Source organism: Staurois parvus, unplaced genomic scaffold, assembly GCF_062004578.1.
Source record: "Staurois parvus isolate SC_StPar_1 unplaced genomic scaffold, SC_StPar_1.0 ptg000104l, whole genome shotgun sequence".
In the NCBI taxonomy this organism is placed as follows: domain Eukaryota; kingdom Metazoa; phylum Chordata; class Amphibia; order Anura; family Ranidae; genus Staurois; species Staurois parvus.
Genome location: NW_028317900.1, coordinates 11113268 through 11134365, shown reverse-complemented (window position 1 = coordinate 11134365; position 21098 = coordinate 11113268). Strand labels below are relative to the sequence as shown.

At 41.3% G+C, this 21098-nt stretch overlaps 1 protein-coding gene across 1 annotated transcript in view; it reads left to right on the top strand.

Moving 5' to 3' along the window:
• GPR176 (G protein-coupled receptor 176) overlaps positions 1-19912 on the top strand; it is an 87623-nt gene extending 67711 nt beyond the window's left edge. Inside the window, exons 2-3 of the mRNA XM_089671324.1 lie at positions 5108-5360; positions 12279-19912. Coding sequence (XP_089527450.1) covers positions 5108-5360; positions 12279-13389 — 1364 coding nt within the window. The 3' untranslated portion in view covers positions 13390-19912. The remainder of the gene's footprint in view (positions 1-5107; positions 5361-12278) is intronic.
• The last annotated feature ends 1186 nt before the right edge of the window (positions 19913-21098 follow it).

The window sequence follows — 21098 nt, the reverse complement described above, 5'->3', positions numbered from 1 at the left end:
CTATTGTTGTGACTTAGATGACGTTCACAGCACATTTTATGCCAAATTCATGCAAAACTCCACGTAATCCCAAGGGGTTCACATACTTTTTCTTGCAACTGTACATTGCTGGATGATATGATTGATGATGAACTTACATTGTGGGACTTTTTTTTGTTATTATTACCCCTTACTTATTCCCTTTTGATGAGGGGTGATGTTTAAGGACCCTGTTTTTGCCCCCTGCTCCCAAACCTTCAAACACGTCAGTGAATGTTGCTGAGTGATTTTTTGCCAATTATTGCCAATTATTTTGACTTTGTACATAATTCTTTATGCAAGTAGGTTAAAGCAAAAAGCAGTATCTGACAGGACATTTTGTATTTGTGTGTGGAGCTGGGATGAAGAGTAAGTGAACTATTCAGCATTAAGGGTGTGCACCCTTGTGGGGTCTGCTACTAGCAAGGGATGGAGTAGCTGGTGTCTGTCCCCTGACCCTCTGTGGGAAAGTTAGAGTGTTGAGAATTACTTCCCTGGCTTGGTCAGAAGGAGGAGCGAGGGTTTTCACTTTGGATGCCATAGGCACCACTAAGTCTCTGTGAATGTATAGGTAAATCACACGAAACATCCTATGGACTGTGCAGATTGTTCTGAGGGAAGGTAGTGATATAACCCATGATCTGTTATCTGAGTATATGGCTATTAAAAGTAAGTACTACAAGTGAAGCAGTGGGTTAAGTGAGCAAAGTGGTTCTGCTACTCCTTGGGCCACCCACCACCAGATAGACTCTGATGGCCACCAAGCTGGTAGCAAGAATCTGCGAGGAGAACCAGGTCTTGCCCTCATACTACAAGAGTACAGGTTTGCTTTCAAAAGCTTTAAAAAGTATGTGCCAGTCTACTGCATTTTACATGTATTTTAATTCAAAAGGGAAAAATGTCCACATAACATTGCAAACAGCTAATGTACCATCAGAAAGTAGATCCTGTACCCTTCAGTGATATCAAATAAGAAATGTTGCTTTCAAAAAAAGATGTGCTGCTGCCTAGATTAGATAATGAAAATTACATTTTTAAGTGAGTACATTGCTATGACAGTATCGGTTCTGAGTGGGTCTTCTGCTGTCTATATGCCGGTGACTGCTCTGCATCTGCAACGCTGTTAAACAGCTAATCCAGACAAAAATTGCAATCTGCAAATGGCTACCCAAAAATATTGCAGCTGTGCTAAAGTGAGAAAGTTTATTTTAAACAAAACTTTTGTGAAAAAAATGCTAGGAGACCAGTGAAAGGGTTGTTCTGTACAACAAACCCACCAAGTCTGCTCTGATTTAAACAATAAACTCTTTAATCATGTACAAGTGCATGTGCATTGCAGTGTACTCCCACTGCGCCCACCATCTGTAAGATGCAAAGAACCCTTCCAGGTGCTCAGAAAATGTAGCTCTTGTACACATGTGCAGGAGTTATATCACAAAGGCCACCCAATCACTGAGGGGAGCATTGGGAACCTGGAAGAAGACTGGGAGAAGATGGTGGCTGCAGACAGAGCATCAAGGTACATCATGGGACAGCTCAGATTAACTAATACTGGAGGAAGGGCTAACAGCCCTCTATGGGCATCCATGCACATTTTGGCAAAAGGAACTACAGTTCCAGTCTAACTTACATTTAATCGAAAATACTTTGTTCTTTGGACTTGAAGAGACTCCAAGCTCTTAAATGAATTCTTCTCACATGAATCTGTGCAACTTGTTTTACATACTTCAAGATGTGTCAGTGAAGCTTCAATGGACTTGGACACAGAAACAAGATACTGGATCCAGGAAAAATAAGAACTCACACACTTTTCACAGGTTCAGATCTAGGCTCAATCCACAGATGTTCATACTTACTATAGGGATTTAGCTACAGAGGTGTACAGGTTCAGAATATGAATGCTATAATGTAAATTGGAGCCTTTGTCTGGCAGGGTATGTCCCTTGAGTTAGTTTATAATCGAAACCTTTGTTTCATTTGAGTGTATATTTAATTATCTTTCAAGCTGGACTCATTTGGGTGTTCAGAAAAGGAGACTGCACAAAAAGTATTCTAAAGCACCCACTGAACAGTCTGGGTTCTTAACCACAACAATGTACACTTAGTGCGTGATTTGCTAAAGGCAAATAGGCTGTTTACTTTTCAAGGAAAGTAGCACAATGCAAGGGAATTTTCCACAGACCTTTGAAAATGAGGCAAAGCTCTATTGACTTCCACCATCCAATCATGTGCAATCAAAAATGCTGTTTCTGTTATCTGGCACATGAATGGGTATTCTTTGCAAAGTTAAATCTCACTAAATTCACTAAGCTCTAGGAAAAAATTCCTTGAATTGTGCTACTTCCATTGAAAAGTGCACAGCCTATTTGCCTTTCGTAAATAAACTCCTTAGCCTGCAAATACTATTGAAATCTGATTAGATAACTATCAGTTCAACAGTGCCAGAACAGTAAGGAAAATAGGCAGCATAGTGATTACACTTGTATATGTGTAGAGGGGGGTCAGGTCAAGTTTCTCAATTAACTCATTGGGCGCCAAATCTGGGTCACATAAGAGAACTACCCTCAATGTGGGTTCTTCCGGGCTATGCTAGGCATCTGAGACAGGGTCACTCTCCTACACATGTGGTACCTTTGCTTTAGTACCATTTAATCAATATCTTGGGACAAGACTGAGGTTGCTGATAGGGAATACTCAACCCCAAGGCAGGCCTCTACTCTTAGAGATGAACATATACCATGTACACTTGCATAACAACCATTCTCTAGTTACTCTCAGGTCCCCGTGTATATGTACATCTTCCCACTGTAGCTTGTATTTAGCGGGCTGTGCCAAACACTGACTACAGCCACCTGTCCAGTGTTTCCTATTACCGGTCCCAGTAGCAGCATGGAGCCCCACCATGCACATAGAGTGGGCTCCAAATGTGCACTTGACTCCAACTCTTGAACTTCCATACCTCTGCAGTTCAGTTTCATTCTGGTCGCTACGGGATCTGAAATGCGGTGTAGGGAGTGCCGACAACATCTCCCTCACAGCTAAAAGCAATTCCACCTATAACAGGTACACGTTTACAACAGGCTGCTTGCTGACTGTACCTTGCTCATGGCAACCACGTGAATAACTTGCATTAAGGTGACTTTTAATGTGCTGACTCTTCATACCCCATGTGACAGTGACCCAAGCTGTAGACTAAGTGTGTGATTTGCAGTGCACTACTTTCAAGAACTTCAGACCAGGCAGAAGGCAAAGCTTAATTCTTTACTTAACCTAAAGTGCAACATTACAAAAGAGTCCAAAGCAGATAAGGTAGTCCAGCAGATCTTCAATAAAACAGTCAACATGCCTACGTGTTGCCCTTGCGTACCTGTACAGGTAGAGTCCATGTAAAGCATGGTCCAATAGTGGAATCCTCCAGTGGCTGGAATCTTCGGGGTGAACCCCCAGTTGGATGGCTCTCACATCCTCTGGTCTTCTCACTGGCTGGATCCCTCACAGAACACTACAGATGAAGCAGCCCTAGGTCTTTTGAATTCCTCCTGGGGGGAACTGAGAAGAAGGCAAGAGAAGGCTCTTGGACTTGGCCCACTGTCCCTTTTAATATCCACAGTAGAAGTGGGTTGAACCCAAGAAGCCCTTCCATCCTGGGCAGAACCTATCTAGCTCATTTTAACCCGAATACACATGTATATAACCCAGATTTTTAAAGTTAGGTTAAGTCCTCCACACTCTTTTTTTATTTTGTTTTATTGCTTGTTCTCTTCACGTTATATTAAGCTCAATTCTATGACACACTCAACAACCATATCTATCAAATACGACTGTCTTGAATATGTTCCAAGATATCAATATGGAGCAGACAGCACATCACAACCGTACCCAAACTATATTGGTGCACTGAACACTGAAACCATATGTGATTACCTTTTTGCCAACAACTATATAGTATGATGGCAACCTAAGGAATACATTTCATTTATATCTAACCAAGCAGGCACTCTCAGATGTGGTTGTTGTACTGTCTTCAATTATGTGGTACAAGCACCTGCCTAATTGGATACAAGCTGGATGGACTGTTTAGGTAGGTCCTTCACTACAGAGTTTTCGTAAATATAAAGGAGGCAGTGTTCAGATATTGTATAATCAAACTGTAAATTGTTTAGCTAGCTAAAAGAAGATTGTACAATCAGATTTAACATGTGCTGCCAACTTTAATTGCATATACACACTAATTGAAGTTTACTGGCTGCAGGTCTTAGCTAAAATCTGAAGTCTTCTGACCTCCACCCCCACAGCTGTAATTGTTCACTTTTGCGGTGGTTAATACAAGCCAAGGGACCTGTCACTGGCACTTGTATAAACCTACTACTGTACTATAGCTTTCATTATTGAAAAGCAATTTATGAATGGTAGAGGTGGACCTGTATTTCATTCACCCATCCTATATTTATAGAGTGATTTTCATTTATAGAAGCTATGGTACAGCTTATACGAATGGAGGAGAAGAAGCAGAAAGAGCAGGCATAGTCAGCACTCTGACAAGTGCCTGTGACAGGCCTAGCGCTCATATTATGGCTACAGGTGTCTGGGGGAGATCAGAGGACTTCACATTTCAACTAAAGATGCAGCCAGTAGCACAAGGGACACTTTGCATTGCCTGTAAGTACTCTCCCTTATGCCCATTTTTTAATGTTTTGACTACACTTAGGCTTTAATGTGCAAAACATTGATTTTAGCAATACCTCTTTTTGCCAGTCCACATGAACTAAATCTACCCAAAACTCAGATCTCATGGCTGCTGGCAAGCTAGGTCAAATTTTAGCTTATCTCTCTCAAGGATCCAGAGCGCCACAAGCAGTACTAAACCAAAAAAATGGTGTCCTGCTCACCTCTGTATTCTACAAGATGTAGAGTAAACAAATAACCATGGCATCCAGCCATCAGAGGGAGAGAAACAAGTAGGTGAATTACGCAACCAATGCATATCCAAATCTGATATTTCTGTTTGGAGCAGAGTTGGTCCTTGTTTTCTCACATATGCAACATATTTTTATTTCATCATAGTAATCTTTTTTTTTTCTGTTTTCAGGGAACTTTATTGTCCTTTGGTCAACCTGTAGGACCACCGTACTCAAATCTGTAACAAATAGGTTTATGAAGAACCTTGCTTGCTCTGGCATCTGTGCCAGTTTGGTGTGTGTGCCTTTTGATATTGTGCTCAGTGCCAACCCTCAATGCTGTTGGTGGATTTACACCCTGCTTTTCTGCAAGACTATCAAATTCCTGCACAAAGTCTTCTGCTCCGTGACCATCCTTAGTTTTGCTGCCATCGCCTTGGACAGGTAAAGACAGCGTATTTCATATTTGTTTTAACATAAACAGTTTATGACCATTTTTTTAACCCAGCTCCATAATTTTATTTAAATAAGCTGCCCAGCATAGCAAAAAAAAAATGCAGCTCTCAATGCAATACTTACCTTCACTCTGATGCATAGGACTGACACAGACTCCCCCACAGACTCCCATTCTGTAGTCAAACTCCTTTCCTGTTACAGGTTGAAAGAAGTCCAACATCATCTAACCCCCTTCTTGTGAGCCCAGGTCCTTGTAGGCATACTGGGCTCACAGTACAGCTGCGCAGAATGGCTCTCCATTAGGCTTACATGAACACCATTCTGTGCCCCCACAATAGGCACAGTACAAGAACAGAGACCTTTGATCTAACGTGGCTGGCTGGAGACAACCTGGATTTTAAGCTGAGTTCCTGGATATTTGTTTTTTTGCATAGTTACATTGGTCCACCTTGGACCAGAGCAAGTATGCATGCCCTTAACCTGGCTGATCCTCATGGAAGCAGAGATTCACTTCAGTAATTGTTTTTAGGACAGTGATTCTCTCTTTCTTCTGGGTCCTGTGTCGAGCGGCTGCCCTGCTGCACAGTGAACACAAGGGGATGGGTGCCAATCAGGGAATACCTTTCATTTCCCTCAATGAATGCAAAGCTTTCCCTGATTGGACGACATCACAATTTCCACCTTGTCCAATCAGAGAACACTTTGTATTCATTGAGAGAAAATGCAAGTCATTTGATGAATGGCACCTAAGCGTTCACTATGCAGCAGAGCATGGCAGCCGCTCAGTATGGGATCCAAATGTGAAATAATGTGACTGGAGATCGTTCAATGCCCATCCCAGAGGAAATAAAGATCCAAAGATTTAGGGTGGCATGAATGTTAAAGGGCAAAAACACACACGATTATAAAAAAGAACTAAATTACTAAACATGTATTAAGCTAAAAACATAGGTTCATAATTAAGAGGTGAACAATAACCAAAAGCTCAAAAAGAGCCAGTTGACCATATGATGTCATACAGAACCACTTAATATAATTTAGGCTGGGGACTGAGTATAGTCCAGATAGTGTAGTTCCAATGACCAATGCGTTTTGAGACTGAAGCTCTTCTTCAGGGATAGTCCCAGGAACAACACTCAGGAGTATGGTCAAGGATCACATGTAAGGATAAAGCCTGTGAGAAGTTCTTAAAATCACATATTATGTGATATGCATGTGATCAATCAAGCCAACAGTAAGCAAGGGCTGACAGGTAGGGCCAGGTGACTCCAATAGATATCCAAGGGAGGTATTGCCAATCATATGGGAGACTTTATCCTTACATGTGGACCTTGGAACTACACTATCTGGACTATAATCAATTCTCCAGCCTATGCTAAAATAAGGGGCTCTGTATTATATCATATGTTCAACTTTGAGCTTTTGGTTATTGTTCACATCTTAATTATGAGCCTGTGTTTTCAATGTGTTTTTAGCTTAATACATGTTTAATAAAGTCATTCTTTTTTATAATCATGTGTGTGTTTTTACCTTTTAACATCCCTGCCACCCTACATTTTTGATCAGAATGGGACCCAGAATACAGCGAGGATCACTGTAGTAGTGGCGGCCAGGAATGAAACATGCACACTTGCCCTGATACAAACTTGACCAATGTAACTATGGTAAAAAAAATCATACCTGGAATTCAGCTTTAAAGTGTAACTTCACTCTCTCAATCATCATGGGCTATTTGTAATCCTTATGTTGCTAGCATTAGTAAATAGATAGAAAGGTATATGATATTTACTTGTTTTAAACTTTTTTCTTACATTTCTTCAGTTACTTCCTGGTTCCCATGCCAAGGCAAATGATGTCATACATCCCAGGAGTTTTCAGGAGAAAAGGGAGGGTTCTCAGCTCAGCCTATGCCTGAGATAAGGGCAGATGGATTCCAGGAAGTAAATGACACATTAATCATTTGCCCTTACTCAAGATGAGACTAGAGACAAGGATGGATGGGGGTTTGTTTTGAATAATAAAAATTAATTAAATAGCATTTTTGGTTTGTGGTGCTTAGATGCAATGCAGTTCTGCTTTAAGGTTTGAATAGTTATTTTTTTTAAACGTGTAGAGGGAGTCAGTGAAGGGGGAGGTGAGGGCAGGGGTGGGTTGTTTCAAAAGCTGGAGTTGGTTTTTAACCACATCACCATTTAACATCATAGATTTGGAATAGAAGCAGAAATATTAGGAGAATTCAGTAAAGGAATACCTACTACTAACAATATAAATATTTACTTAGCTGAGAAAAAAGCTAAAGCTGTGTTCACATGTACTAAGCTGAGTAGAAAGCTAAAGCTGTGTTCACTTTAATTACCCCAAATCATATGCAAGGAAATTGAAAAAAAACAGAATCTTTTTAACTTGAAGCTGTGCTTGTTTGCAGTGACCACAGCATCACCTTTTCCTTTACGTAGCCAAGTGAATTATTTCTTAGAGTAAATCAACATTATATGTCAGGAATTATCTTCAAACTTTCAGAATGGATTCTATGCTCTTTAATCACAGATGAAATATGGCCTCTTCATGCCTTACGTCTCTCAATGTAAGAGGTTTAGCTCTCCCCACATGAAAGCCGGCATAACAAAACTGGCAAAATCCAAGAACATGAATGTTCTATTTCTCCAAGCAACATGCTTCAGGGAGGAAATTTTTCTGAACTTCTTTATTATTTCTTTTCATGATTTGTTCCATTAAACAAATACAATTTGAAAATTCAAAAGGTATGATAATTGCCTTTGACAAAAAACACCTCAACTACTGATGTCAGCCATTTGTCCGATACCCGTCATGGGCCTAGATTATATTTCTAGCCCAAACTTTATTTTAAGTTTTGGATAGAGTGGGGAATTGTTGGGTTATACTTGCTATATACTTGTTATATCTCTGGGGCTCTATTAGAGGGATTTTTCTCAGTCTCTGTCCTAGGAACTGATCAATCACTGTTGCAATGCTCTGTGAGCTTCAGTGCAAAAGGTGGACAATGATTTTAACTGTAACTTGGATGTGCATCAACAATTTAGTAGTGCTCATAGTCAGTATCATAGTATGGCAGTCAGGGGAACCCTCTTTTGTTCAGCAGTACTTGGTCTCATCCTGGAGCTGGTTATAGCCTCTTTCCCCCTCTCCCTGTCTGAAAAATCTTAGCCAGCCTTTCTCAACCTTTTAAATCCAGATGAACCCTCAAAATAATTTTGAGGTCTTGGGGATCCCCTGCTCAATTATTTAATTTGAGGCCAATGGCAAGAATGCCACTCTTACAGTGGTAGTCAGAATGCCACCTTTTACAGACAAATTAAAGATTATTGGGGATATTACTGGCTCTGTCAAATGGCTTTGGACCTAGAACCACCACATGTAAAGTCAATTGGCTACAAAGAAACCCCTGGTGACGTCTGGAGGAACCCTAAAGTTCCATGGAACCCTGGCTGGGAAAGGCTGTTCATAGGGTAACACAACCTATGGAGCCATGCTCCCCTAGGTCAGAGGAACACCATTGCTCTCTCAAATGGTGGGCTTGAATCCTCTTTTTTCCCCACAGACAAGATCCTGCTTCTTTCTCTGCAGCAACACATGAACCCCTACTCCCACTGTCCTATGCACTGTCTCTTTAGTGGAGGATAATTTTTCGCCAATCAGAGAATGTTGCTGTAAAATTCCAGAAAAGAGGAGCAAACCTCTTTAAGACCCCTTACATTCTGTTTTGACCTTTTAGCATCCTCTTTTGCGTCTGAAGCCTCACTGTAGCCACTTTCTGTCTACTTGCATTTGCTGTAGCAGCAGTTACAGTATATGCCATTGTTTAGGATGGCCTTCCTAACGGTTACAAGTGCAGAACTTGCTTGTGCATGGAGCATCCACATGTTCACCTTCAGTCTTTACTAGAAGCATATGCAATGGAGTGACAACATGGGAAGAGCAACTGGGAGACAGTGATAGTGTGCTGTCACCCTACAACAGGAAGTGCCTTATCAGGAAGTCACATTTATCACAGGATTTCCAGGTATGATAATAATGAAAGCTGGAGATTAGAAAAGATTAAAAACTATTTTTGAAATCCCATTACCTTGTTAATATAAAAGATTTTAATGACTGAATTTACATGTACTTTAACATTTCAATGAAGTAAGAGGTGAAACCTTTTAGGTCGCAACTACAATTTCATGCTAATTTTCATTGCTCCAGTTTTTTTGTGCCCGCTTCACTGTTGTAAGGGAGTCAAACATCAAGCTTCCTCTAGTCTTTATGGCTAAGATGAATTCTTGTCAACTATAAAATATCCATGTGGGTACCCATTAAGGGTCCAATGCTTGCTGAATTTAGGGAGCATGTAACAAAAGAATTACTTAGCCTTTCCTTTGTTTCACAGTCTTTCTATGCTGGTTCTGGCATGAAGACCAGTCTCAATAAATCACTCCCATTCACTGACATCATTCCAAATAATGCAGGACCAGTGGCCACACCTGGTCCTGAATTGTATAATATGATATAGAGGGCCAGCTCACATTTCAAGAGTTTAAATAATAAGGAAACCCTCAGCTGCCAGGGATGGGGGGCGGGGGGGTCAAGGATGAAAAACAGTATTCCTCTACATTACACTCCCTAGAATAGATAAGTGTTAAATATTTGGAGGTGCTTTTAAAATGTGGCTCAGACTTGCCTTTTTAATGCTGCCTGAACGCAAGTGTAAAATAGCACTTCACTGTGCTTATGCAAAAATTATGAGTGCAGCGCTAATTAGTATCTAATAGAACCGTAATACAATATATACTCAATCCCCCAAAAAAATCCAAGATACTCAATACATATACAGTGTCATGCATGTATTCCCTCATGGGGAATATCTCGTGCAAAAACGTGAAAATAAAGTAATATATACTATAATAACATATATACTAATAATAAACAGTGCCACACAAAAAGTGCACAAAGGAATGAACGATAGTTCAAATACAAGAAAAGTCCAAAGTAAATAATAATAATACTGATGATGCTGTGCTTAATGATGAACTTCACACTCCACTCTTCATGCAAAATTATGTGCAGTGTACGTGATTCACACGTGACAATCCTTAACAGCCAAAATGCCCCCTCACCTCCTTCCTTAGACCCCAAGGGGCCAGCACGCTTTCAGGATCACACGATCCTATCAGTATGGATCACTTTCTAGAAAATATCTTCCTCCTCCAGCGTCCACCAGTTTAGCAGCCAGCTCCTCCCAGGGTCATAGTAAGACACAAGCAGAGACCCTCCATAGTGCAACCAGTAATTTTATTGGTAATAGGTATAAAAAGTAGATTTCCACTCACAAAACGATGAATCTTCCAGCCTCCTACCACATGCTATGGGTGTACACCCACGTACACTGCACATAATTTTGCATGAAGAGTGGAGTGTGAAGTTCATCATTAAGCACAGCATCATCAGTATTATTATTATTTACTTTGGACTTTTCTTGTATTTGAACTATCGTTCATTCCTTTGTGCACTTTTTGTGTGGCACTGTTTATTATTAGTATATATGTTATTATAGTATATATTACTTTATTTTCATGTTTTTGCACGAGATATTCCCCATGAGGGAATACATGCATGACACTGTATATGCATTGAGTATCTTGGATTTTTTGGGGGGATTGAGTATATATTGTATTACGGTTCTATTAGATACTAATTAGCGCTGCACTCATAATTTTTGCACTGTTTATTCACTTATTTTGGGTATAAGCTTAGTGTCAGCAGCTTATGGTTATAGGGTAGGAGTCCTTGTGAGCGCAGGAGGTTTTTTGTAATTATCACTGTGCTTATGATCATCCTCATTATCATGATGTCACAGAGCTGTTTGGTGCTGGTATTTGTTCTGGACTGGCTCTACTGTTTACTGAGGACTGTACCTTCCATAGAGTAGATAGACAAGCTCATGACAGCCTGTACATATGCCAATGGGATCCTTGAGCTGTGCCCTCAGCCACCTCTCATTCACCACTGGCTACAGCCTTACCCACCTCAGCCCTCATTGAGGAAGCACAGCAGTTAGAATCACTCCACAAAGGAAAGGTTGTGGGCAACCAGCTGTAACTTGAGCACTGGGACTTCCGAAGCTGGCCTCATCTGCCTGTGTGATGAAAATAAAAAAAGTCCCTCCTCTGTTCCAGCCTCCTGGGACTTTCTGTTGAACTGCTGGAGTCCAGAGAAATTAATTTTAAGTCCTGGGGAGCCTAGTAGGAGAGGTGGCATCATGGTGGTTCATTTAATTCATTTATCCATAAATAAACAATAAAACTGTCTGGACCTCCCTGTTGAGCAGGCGGGGCCTGGGCTGGGTACCAGAGTACTTGCAGTACTGCCCTATCAATGGCCCTGTGCTTGAGTCTGGCTGCTTTCACTCTGGTTCTGACAGCAGAGGACCGCTTACCCAGCTGCAGATCACTTGTCCAGCTACCTCTGCCCTTGCAGGTGTGCCTCTCAGAACTTATTTTTTCATTTAGTGAACATAAATAGTAATAATTATTGGTGTTAACCAAACAAAATCTCTGAAAGCTCTCATTAGTTTTGCACCCTCATTGAAATAATTTTCAAAACATTACTGCAGTGAGTAAACTTGATCATATATTTAATGCCCTTTGCACTCTTTCCAAAAACAGTTTTAGGTCAGAGATATAAAGATAAAACCAGTAATCAGTACTTGCACATATGTATGATAAGGACAAAGATAGTTCAGTATAATAATTAGTATGTAATTGAATACAAGATATTATATCATTTTATCTAGGTTTTTAATGCAAGTATTATCTCTATTACTGCATGTTATAGTATTGCTAGAAGACTGTGCTTTTTTTAATATATGCAATGTTTTTGTTACCACAGGTATTACTCTGTATTGTACCCTCTAGAGAGGAAGATATCAGATGCCAAGGCTAGAGACTTGTTGATCTACATTTGGACACATGCAGTTGTAGCCAGTGTCCCTGTTTTCGCTGTGACTAACGTGACTGACATCTATGCCATGTCTACCTGCTCCCAATCATGGGGCTACTCTTTGGGTCACTTGGTATATGTCCTGGTGTACAACGTTACCACTGTTCTAGTACCAGTTGCTGTGGTTTTCCTATTTATGCTACTCATTCGCAGAGCACTAAGTGCCAGCCAGAAGAAGAAGGTGATCATAGCAGCCCTAAGGACCCCACAGAACTCAATATCTATTCCCTATGTTTCCCAAAAGGAGGCTGAACTGCATTCAATGCTGCTGTCCATGGTCCTGGTTTTCATCCTTTGCAGCGTTCCATATGTGACACTGATTGTTTATCGCACTGTGCTCAATGTTTCTCATATCTCAGACATTCTCATACTTACTGCCATCTGGTTGCCTAAGGTATCTCTTGTCACAAACCCCTTACTCTTCTTGACTGTCAACAAATCTGTGCGTAAGTGTGTGGTGGGCACCATAGTTCAACTTCATCGGCGATACAGCAGGAGGAATGTGGTGAACCTGGGATCGGTAGCGGAGGTGAATTTGGAGCCCAGTGTACGGTCAGGGAGCCAGCTTCTAGAGATGTTTCATATTGGACAGCAACAGATATTCAGGTCTGTGGAAGAAGATGATGATAATGAGATCAAATCAGAGGCTTCCAGAAGCTACAAACTAAAGGAAAGTATGCCCAGTAGCAGCACTGAGGTGGAACATACTCTGGTACAAAAGCTAATCCCACAGGGTGCTGAATCAGCAGCACAAGTGGCCCCTGTAATGCCTGGAGAAGCAGAAATCCTTAATGAAAAGTATTCCGTGCAGTTTGGGTTTGGACCCTTTGAATTGCCTCCACAATGGATGTCTGATAAACGGAACAGCAAAAAGCGGCTTTTACCTCCTCTTGGAAATACCCCTGAAGAACTTATCCAAACAAAGCAGCCCAAATGTAAAACTGAGCGTAAATTAAGCAGAAATAATAAAGTTTGTATTATTCCTAAAGTAGACTCTTAGCTTAGCCTAATGCTCCTCCTGCAAATCTGCGCTCCATCTTGTTATATATGCCAAATACTGTACACAACAGGAAGGAGATGCACAAAGTGTTCCTTATTGCAATGGACATTGTGCATGCACTGGAAGTTTTTTTTTCCTGTGTGCGCTCTGTGCAGCTGTGATATTATTTGACAAACCAGAAAAGATAACTTCATCCTTTTTGGTGCTGGCAAAAGGCACCGATCTCTCAGTTAAAGTTTTACAGACAACCTATTTCCCTTCCATTTCCAACACTTGACAGCATACAACAACAATGGCAGTACTTCACCGGTACGTGCCCTGTTCAAACACACAGGGCCTCAGGTTCACTTTCATTTGATAGGTGACACTTTGGAATGTGACTACAGCTATCATGATGTAATAATGATGTTTTTAATTCCTGTCATTGCCAGTATTTGTCTGAGTACAACTGAAATAAATGTAGAAATGTTTAAAAGTTTACCTATACCTCCCATGAACCAATAAACATAAACCATACCTTATATAGAGCCAACTATGATTGGGCTTAGGCAATAATCTGGATTTTCAGTTTTCAAGTAGCGCCTAAAATGCTAGGTCTGCTTTTCGAATGTGCCCCTCATGGTAAAACACTGAATAAAAGTAAAAAAAAACACCTGATGGGAAAAATGTAAGAAAATATACTCACTTTTCCTCCAGCTTCTGTCTGCGGTACCTAGACAAAAGGTAACATCATCCTTCTACCAGTGACATTTCACGAATGTTGAGTAGGCCAAATGCCACTGAGAAGAAGATGCTCCAAACAGGGTACTTCAGGGTTTTCTCACAAGAAGTTTTCTCACTTCCTCGGATCTTGCTGACAGCATGATAATATTCACTGCACCAAATAAGCCAGATATAAGGGGGGTATAATATCTAACTTATTTTCCCTACAGGTGTCATTTTTACAGTTTTAGTAAAGACCAATTCAAATCGAATGTAGGCCAATTCAGCAGGGACCGGCCGAGATTCGAACTATGTATGGGCAGGCCGAATGTACCCTAGTTGATTGATTGATCAACTTGGATGCAACCAGCCTGTCAGATTTTACATGTGAATATTGCTTTCGGCTATTATAGCTGCTAGCAGTAAATACTGTGTTCTCCCAGCAGGAACGGAGTCAGTGTTGATGGGGGAGTCGAGCGATTTCTGGTTGCAGGACAGAAAATAGCTCTGTCTATGGCCAGCTTAAGTGTTTTACCATGGAGGAAGGGAGTGGGGCATTTAAAAAGCATACCACTTTAAAACTGATTGCACAAACCTAACATTTGTTATTGGTCCCCTATATTAGCTAAACATTAAAGCTGAAATATAGCTAAAAATATTTAGCCCTACAGCTTTGCTGACCTACCTTACCTGTAATGAATTGTGACCCACATCGTACAGGCTGCTGGAGAAATTCTCTCTGCAGGGATGCCCTGTCCCTTTCCTGTCTCTGAACTTCCCGCATGCAGAGGGTTAATAGCTTTGGGTCTCCGGACTGAATTCAATAGTAATATTTCTTGATACCCTCCACCCTTCAGGATCCAGCTGCCTGCATAACATGGGAGACACATCATCAAAGGCAAGTTAGATCAATAAAACTGCAGAACTAAAAATATTTTTTTTCAACTGAACTTCAGCTTTAACTGTCTGAGTCTAACGCTTTCCTTGTATAAGAAGATCAGAGATCTCCTGATGTGACATACAGTAGATTTACCCAGCTCGTGAGAGTGTGGTGTCTAAGATCAGCAGAAACTGTCAGATTTGAAGAGACTCTCCATAACAAGCTGAAATGTCAGACAGAAATCGGCACAGCTAAGAATGGGGCACATATAACATTTTCATAAGTAAAAGTGTGTACAATTAAGGTTTGGACTCAATATTCAAATTCTTAGTTAAACCGGATTTTCTTCAATGCAGTGTTTCTTGCTTTGGTTTATGTAACCTCATCAAAGTACCCCTTTATGTATGTCACTTCATTTCAAGTTAACATCAATAACTTGAATCACTCTGAGTTATTACCAATAAATGTATGCGGTTTACAGATACTGGGTAATAATTCAATAATCAACCAGAATCAAGAATGTGCAAAGTACTGTAATGGTTTGAAAAATCTGTTTACCCCTAGCAACTAAGCAGAAATCAGTTCAGTCACATTGGTAAAAGACGGTTTCTGACTGGTTGCTGTGACTTACTGGACTTTGCCTTGCTGAATAAGCCTGATGTTGTATGAATATCCAGACAATGAGTTGTTTTAAATGATTAAATACTTTATTATACTGTATATGATTTATTATTTAAAAAGTGTTTAAATTGCTATGTATATACTCCTTTGGAACCTGTGAGAAGTGCCCTTAGGGCCTCTGGATCAGCAACCATCTTTACAGTAGAACAATGGGCAAAATAAAAAAATACATATATGATGCAGTTCATCGATAGCCTTAATACTGCAGGTTTTGTTTTTGTGAGCCTTCCTCCATAACCCGTAGAGGTTGATTTACTAAAACTGAAGAGTGCAAAACCTGGTGCAGCTCTCCATGGTAGTCAATCAGCTTCTAACTTCAGCTTGTTCAATTCAAAAGCTTTGACAATAAAAACCCGGAAGCTTTTTTTTTTTTTTGCACACTACAATTTTAGTGCATCTCTCCCACAGTTTTATTACCTGTTGATCCTGCCAGTAGATCCAATATGTGTTCACATCCTTGAACAAGTGAAGCTGTCCAGAAAAAGAGGTTGTATAAAAAAACTTTTAACACTGCCAGAGTGGCTTTCTTTTACTCATATGGTTTAAACCTTTTTCTAAAAAAAAAAAACCTTGCTTAAACTGCTTAAAATGTATTTGTTTGAGTTGGGCTTTAATTTGTTTGTCACTTAAGTGCATCTAGGACTACCTGTTCTGCAGGGTAACAATGCTGAATGCAGAACAAACACCACTGTCAACTATACAGCAAGTATAAATGTAATGAATCAGGCAATAAAACTTGTTACAAGGAAGATTTAGAAAAACAAATCTGCTGTGAGAGTATTTATATGTATTTTTTTTTGTCCAAAGTTTGACTTTAAGGTGTGTGAGTTATTGCTTATTTCCAACGGAGGCCAAGATCTGCGGTGTCAAAATGATATTAGGGTACCATAGTTCACTTTCCTAGGAAAACGTCAGTAATGACAAATCCAAAATAACTATAGATTGCGTGATTTTTAAAAAAGTGTCTGTCGAATTACCTTTATTACCAATAGAAAGCGGTCCTTCTCATTTGCCAGTCTGCATGGAAATATGATGTAACAAACTGACTGGCCTCACAGAAAGTTCTTTTTGCAGATATTTTTAAGTTATAATTGCTCATCTTGTATGTCCATGACGTATCCTAACAGACTGTATCAATATTTTCTCTGTTAGATTTTCAATCACTTAGGGTCTGCTTTTAAAGTATAGCTTTGGATCTTGTATGTAAAGTTTCCAGGATGCACTCTCTAGTAGCCAGGTAGCATGGCAAGTTAAAGGGTCATTCCACCCAAATGTAATTTTTCTGTTTGGAGATCGGTGGGCTGAATTTTCCAAAGACTTCTTACATCACTTCTCTTGGAGACTTCCAAAAGAAAAATTCCCTCCCATAGTTTCTGACTCTGTGTTGTCATTTTGGGTGTTCCTGACATTCTGGGGTGCTTCCACTCCCTCTCTGTATCATCTATAATAAAACAATTATTATTATTATACAGGATTTATATAGTGCCAACTGTTTGCTCAGCGCTTTACAATATAACAGGAGACAGTAACAATACAGTTCGTTACAAAAGGGATTTGAGGGCCCTGCTCCTTGGAGCTTACAATCTAGGAGGGAGGGGCTAGTGGTACAAAAGGTAGTAACTGTGGGGGATGGACTGGTTGGAAGAGTAGAAGATTCCAGTATTAGCTGAGAGCAGGATAGGCTTCCCTGAAGAGATAGGTTTTCAGAGATTGCCTAAAAGTGAGCAGAGTAGACGATAGTCTGATAAATTGGGGTAGAGAGTTTCAGAGGATGGGGGAAGCTCTGGAGAAGTCCTGGAGATGAGCATAGGAGGAGGAGACAAGGGAGCTAGAAAGCAGCAGGTCTTGCAAGGAGCGGAGAGTGCGGTTTGGGTGATATTTAGAGACATGATCGTTCATGTAATTTGGGGCAGAGTTATAAATGGCTTTATACGTTATTGTTAGTGTTTTGAATTTTATCCGTTGGGCAATGGGAAGCCAGTGTAGGGATTGGCAGAGAGGGATGGCAGATACAGAACGGTTAGTAAGGTGGATGAGTCTGGCAGCAGCATTCATGATAGACTGAAGAGGGGATAGCCTGCGATGAGGTAGGCCAATGAGGAGGGAATTACAATAGTCAAGGGAGTGAATAAGTTGCTTAGTGGTTTCCAAGGTTAGAAACGGGTGTATCTTGGAGATGTTGCGGAGGTGAAGTCTACAAGATTTGGACAGTGATTGGATTTGGGGCTGAAAGGACAGATGGGAGTCTAGAAGTACACCTAGTACCCTGGCATGAGGGGAGGGACTGATGATTGTGTTATTGATCTTGATGGAGAAGTCAGGGGAGGGGGCACGGCCTGGAGGGAATACTAAGAGCTCAGTTATGGAAAGATTGAGTTTGAGGAAGTGGAGTGACATCCATGCCCATATGTCACTTAGTAGGTTAGTAATGCGAGTGGAGACTGAAGGGGTGAGGTGAGGAGTAGAAAGATAGATTTGTGTGTCATCAGCATAGAGATGGTACTTAAAACCGCGGGAGTTTATCAAATGACCAAGGGAGGAGGTGTAGATGGAGAAGAGAAGGGGTCCAAGGACAGAACCTTGAGGGACCCCTACAGGAAGAGGGAGTGAAGAGGAGGAGGCAGCGTTATAGGTAACACTGAAGGAGCGCTGCGATTTGTAGGAGGAGAACCAGGAGAGAGCAGAGTCTCTGAGGCCAAGAGAGTGGAGTTTTTTGAGGAGGAGGGGATGTTCAGCCAAATCAAAAGCCGCAGAGAGGTCAAGTAGTAAGAGTACAGAGTAGTGACCATTGGTTTTAGCAGTTAGTAGATCATTATAGAGTTTTAGTAGGGCAGTTTCAATGGAGTGTAGAGAGCGAAAGCCAGACTGTAAAGGGTCGAGAAGGTTGTTGTCGGTGAGATGGGAGCTCAGGCGATTGTAGACTAAGCATTCTAGGAGTTTAGAGGTAAATGGCAGCAGGGAGATGGGTCTTAAGTTGTTCAGGTTTGTGGGGTCTAGGGAGGGCTTTTTAAGTATGGGAGTGATGTGCGCATGCTTTAGAGGGGAGGGGAAGGCACCAGTAGAGAGGGAAAGATTGAAGATGTGAGTGAGGGAGCATAGGATGGAAGAAGAGGGTGACTATAATAGCTGTGAGGGGACAGGATCCAGGGGGCAGGTAGTGAGACGGGCTTCTGAGAAAACCTTAGTGGCCTCTTCGGTAGTCGCAAGGTCAAAAGAGGAAATTGTTGAGGGAGGTTTAGTATAAGGTATGCTAAGTGGGATGGATATCTGTGCAGTGCCGATGCCCCTACGAATTGCGTCAATCTTGTTTTTGAAATGATTTGCAATCTCGTGAGCAGTGAGTGAGGTACTGGGTGGAGGTGTAGGTGGAGAAAGTAGAGAGTTAAAAGTAGAGAAGAGACGACGAGGACTGGATGAGAAGGTATTAATAAGAGTGACAAAGTAGGCTTGTTTGGCAGCATGAAGGGCAGAATTGTATGTTAAGAAAGCAGATTTATATCGGGTGAATGCTTGCTGGGATTTGGTTTTACGCCACAATCGCTCCAGTGCACGACTATGTCGTTTAAGATTTCTGGTGTGGTCAGTCTGCCAAGGTTGTAACAGTCGGGGCCTGATGCTTCGTGTTGTTAGAGGAGCAAGCGAGTCTAATGCGGATGAAAGTGAACTGTTATAGACAGCAGTGGCCAGGTAAGGGCAGCACAGGGGAGTGATTCTGTCATAGAGTTAGTCAGTTGAAGAGTGGAAAGGAGCAGGGTTCAAGTTGTGAAGGTTTCTGCGGGTAATTGTTTGCTGCTTGGAGGGATAGGGGTTTGAAGATGAGGAGACTGTGAAGGTGATGAGTTTGTGATCAGAGAGGTGATGAGATTGTGATCAGAAACAATAAATTAAATACATAATAATTGTGGCACATGTACAGACCAAACAACTTGAGTTCATAGCCACCGCAGACTCCAAGAGATGTATGAAATCATTTTGTGGTTTAACCCCAATATCTAACAAAAAGTTTTGATTAGGCTAACCATTTAGGTTCGGCAGCTTTGTCAGCAGGAAAGATTGCTGTAATTGATTCACCCCTATGCATCTGTCATACAGTTCCATGTTACCTTTTTCTGAAGCTTTAAGTCAGCAAGCGTGATTCAAATATTGTATATGTAAGTTTGAACTTGCAGTGATAAATTTTTGCAGCAGCAACTGGTGGGAACAGTGCTCGTCAAATTTCCCACCATGCTGCACTACTGAATAAAACTATTTTATATGGTACACTTTGCATACACAAATTCCATAAAGAGGTGTTTTAAACTACTCACTCAAATTCTGGAAGTTTTGTTGTATTTTATTATTGAAAATTTCAGCAGATGTTAAAATACTGACTACAATAATGTGGTCACACCTTTAGCAGAATTTTAAGCAATATTTGTGGAGAAATGTACCATCTGTATTGAAGTATGTCCTCATTTCTAGAGCAGATGTGTTAAACTCAAAGTCCACCACCCAGGGGGAGATTTACTAAAACTGAAGCACACAGAATCTGGTGCAACTGTGCATAGTAATTAATCAACTTCTACCTTTAGCTTGTTCAATTAAGCTTTGACAATAAAAACCTAGAAGCTGATTGGTTACTATGCACAGCTGCACCAGATTGTGTGTGCTCCAGTTGTAGTAAATCTCCCCCACTGTGTGCCAAATTAAATATCCACTCCCACTGCACTGCCATCACCCCCTTCACCACTCTGGTGAACCTCCCTACTTTCAAAACTCCCCCACCGCTCCACCACATGCCCACTCACCTACTCTTGCTCTCCTCATTCTTCCCTGTCCCCTTCACCACTCTAAAGCCCCCTCCAATCTTACCACTCTGCCAAACCTCCCATTCTCACCACTCTACCATTCCCACCTCCCCTGGGCCCCCTTTATTACAGCTCTCCCACTCTAACCACTCAACTCTACCCCCCTCTATCACCACTTTGCCGCACAATCCCCACTCTCACCACTTTTTCCTCATCAGCCTGTCCCCCATCCCTGCTCTCAGCCCCAGCTCTCACCACTCTGGCCAAGCTATCCCTTCACTCACCACTCTTTATTGCCCCCTCACCACTTTTCAGGCCCTACACTGTCATCATTCTACCCTTTTAATTTTCCCCATTGTATTCTTTGGTTGCAAGAAAACAACTGTATGCACAAGGGGAACAGGTGAAAACTGAAACCACATACAGAAGTATCTAAGTCAGACGCTCTTCTCTAAGGGGTTCCTTATGAACAACTGTGTTGAGTCACCAAATGCACTACACTTGCTTGCTGTGAGTTCCCTGTGCAGGGTAGAGAGCCTCATCTCAAACCTGTGCATAGACCTGCACCAGGCAAGGCAGGGCTGGGGCTCTACGGAGTTTTTTACACAGAAGACTGGGTGCTCCAGGCCCTCTGCACTCGCCTTCTAGAAGTGGAAGCA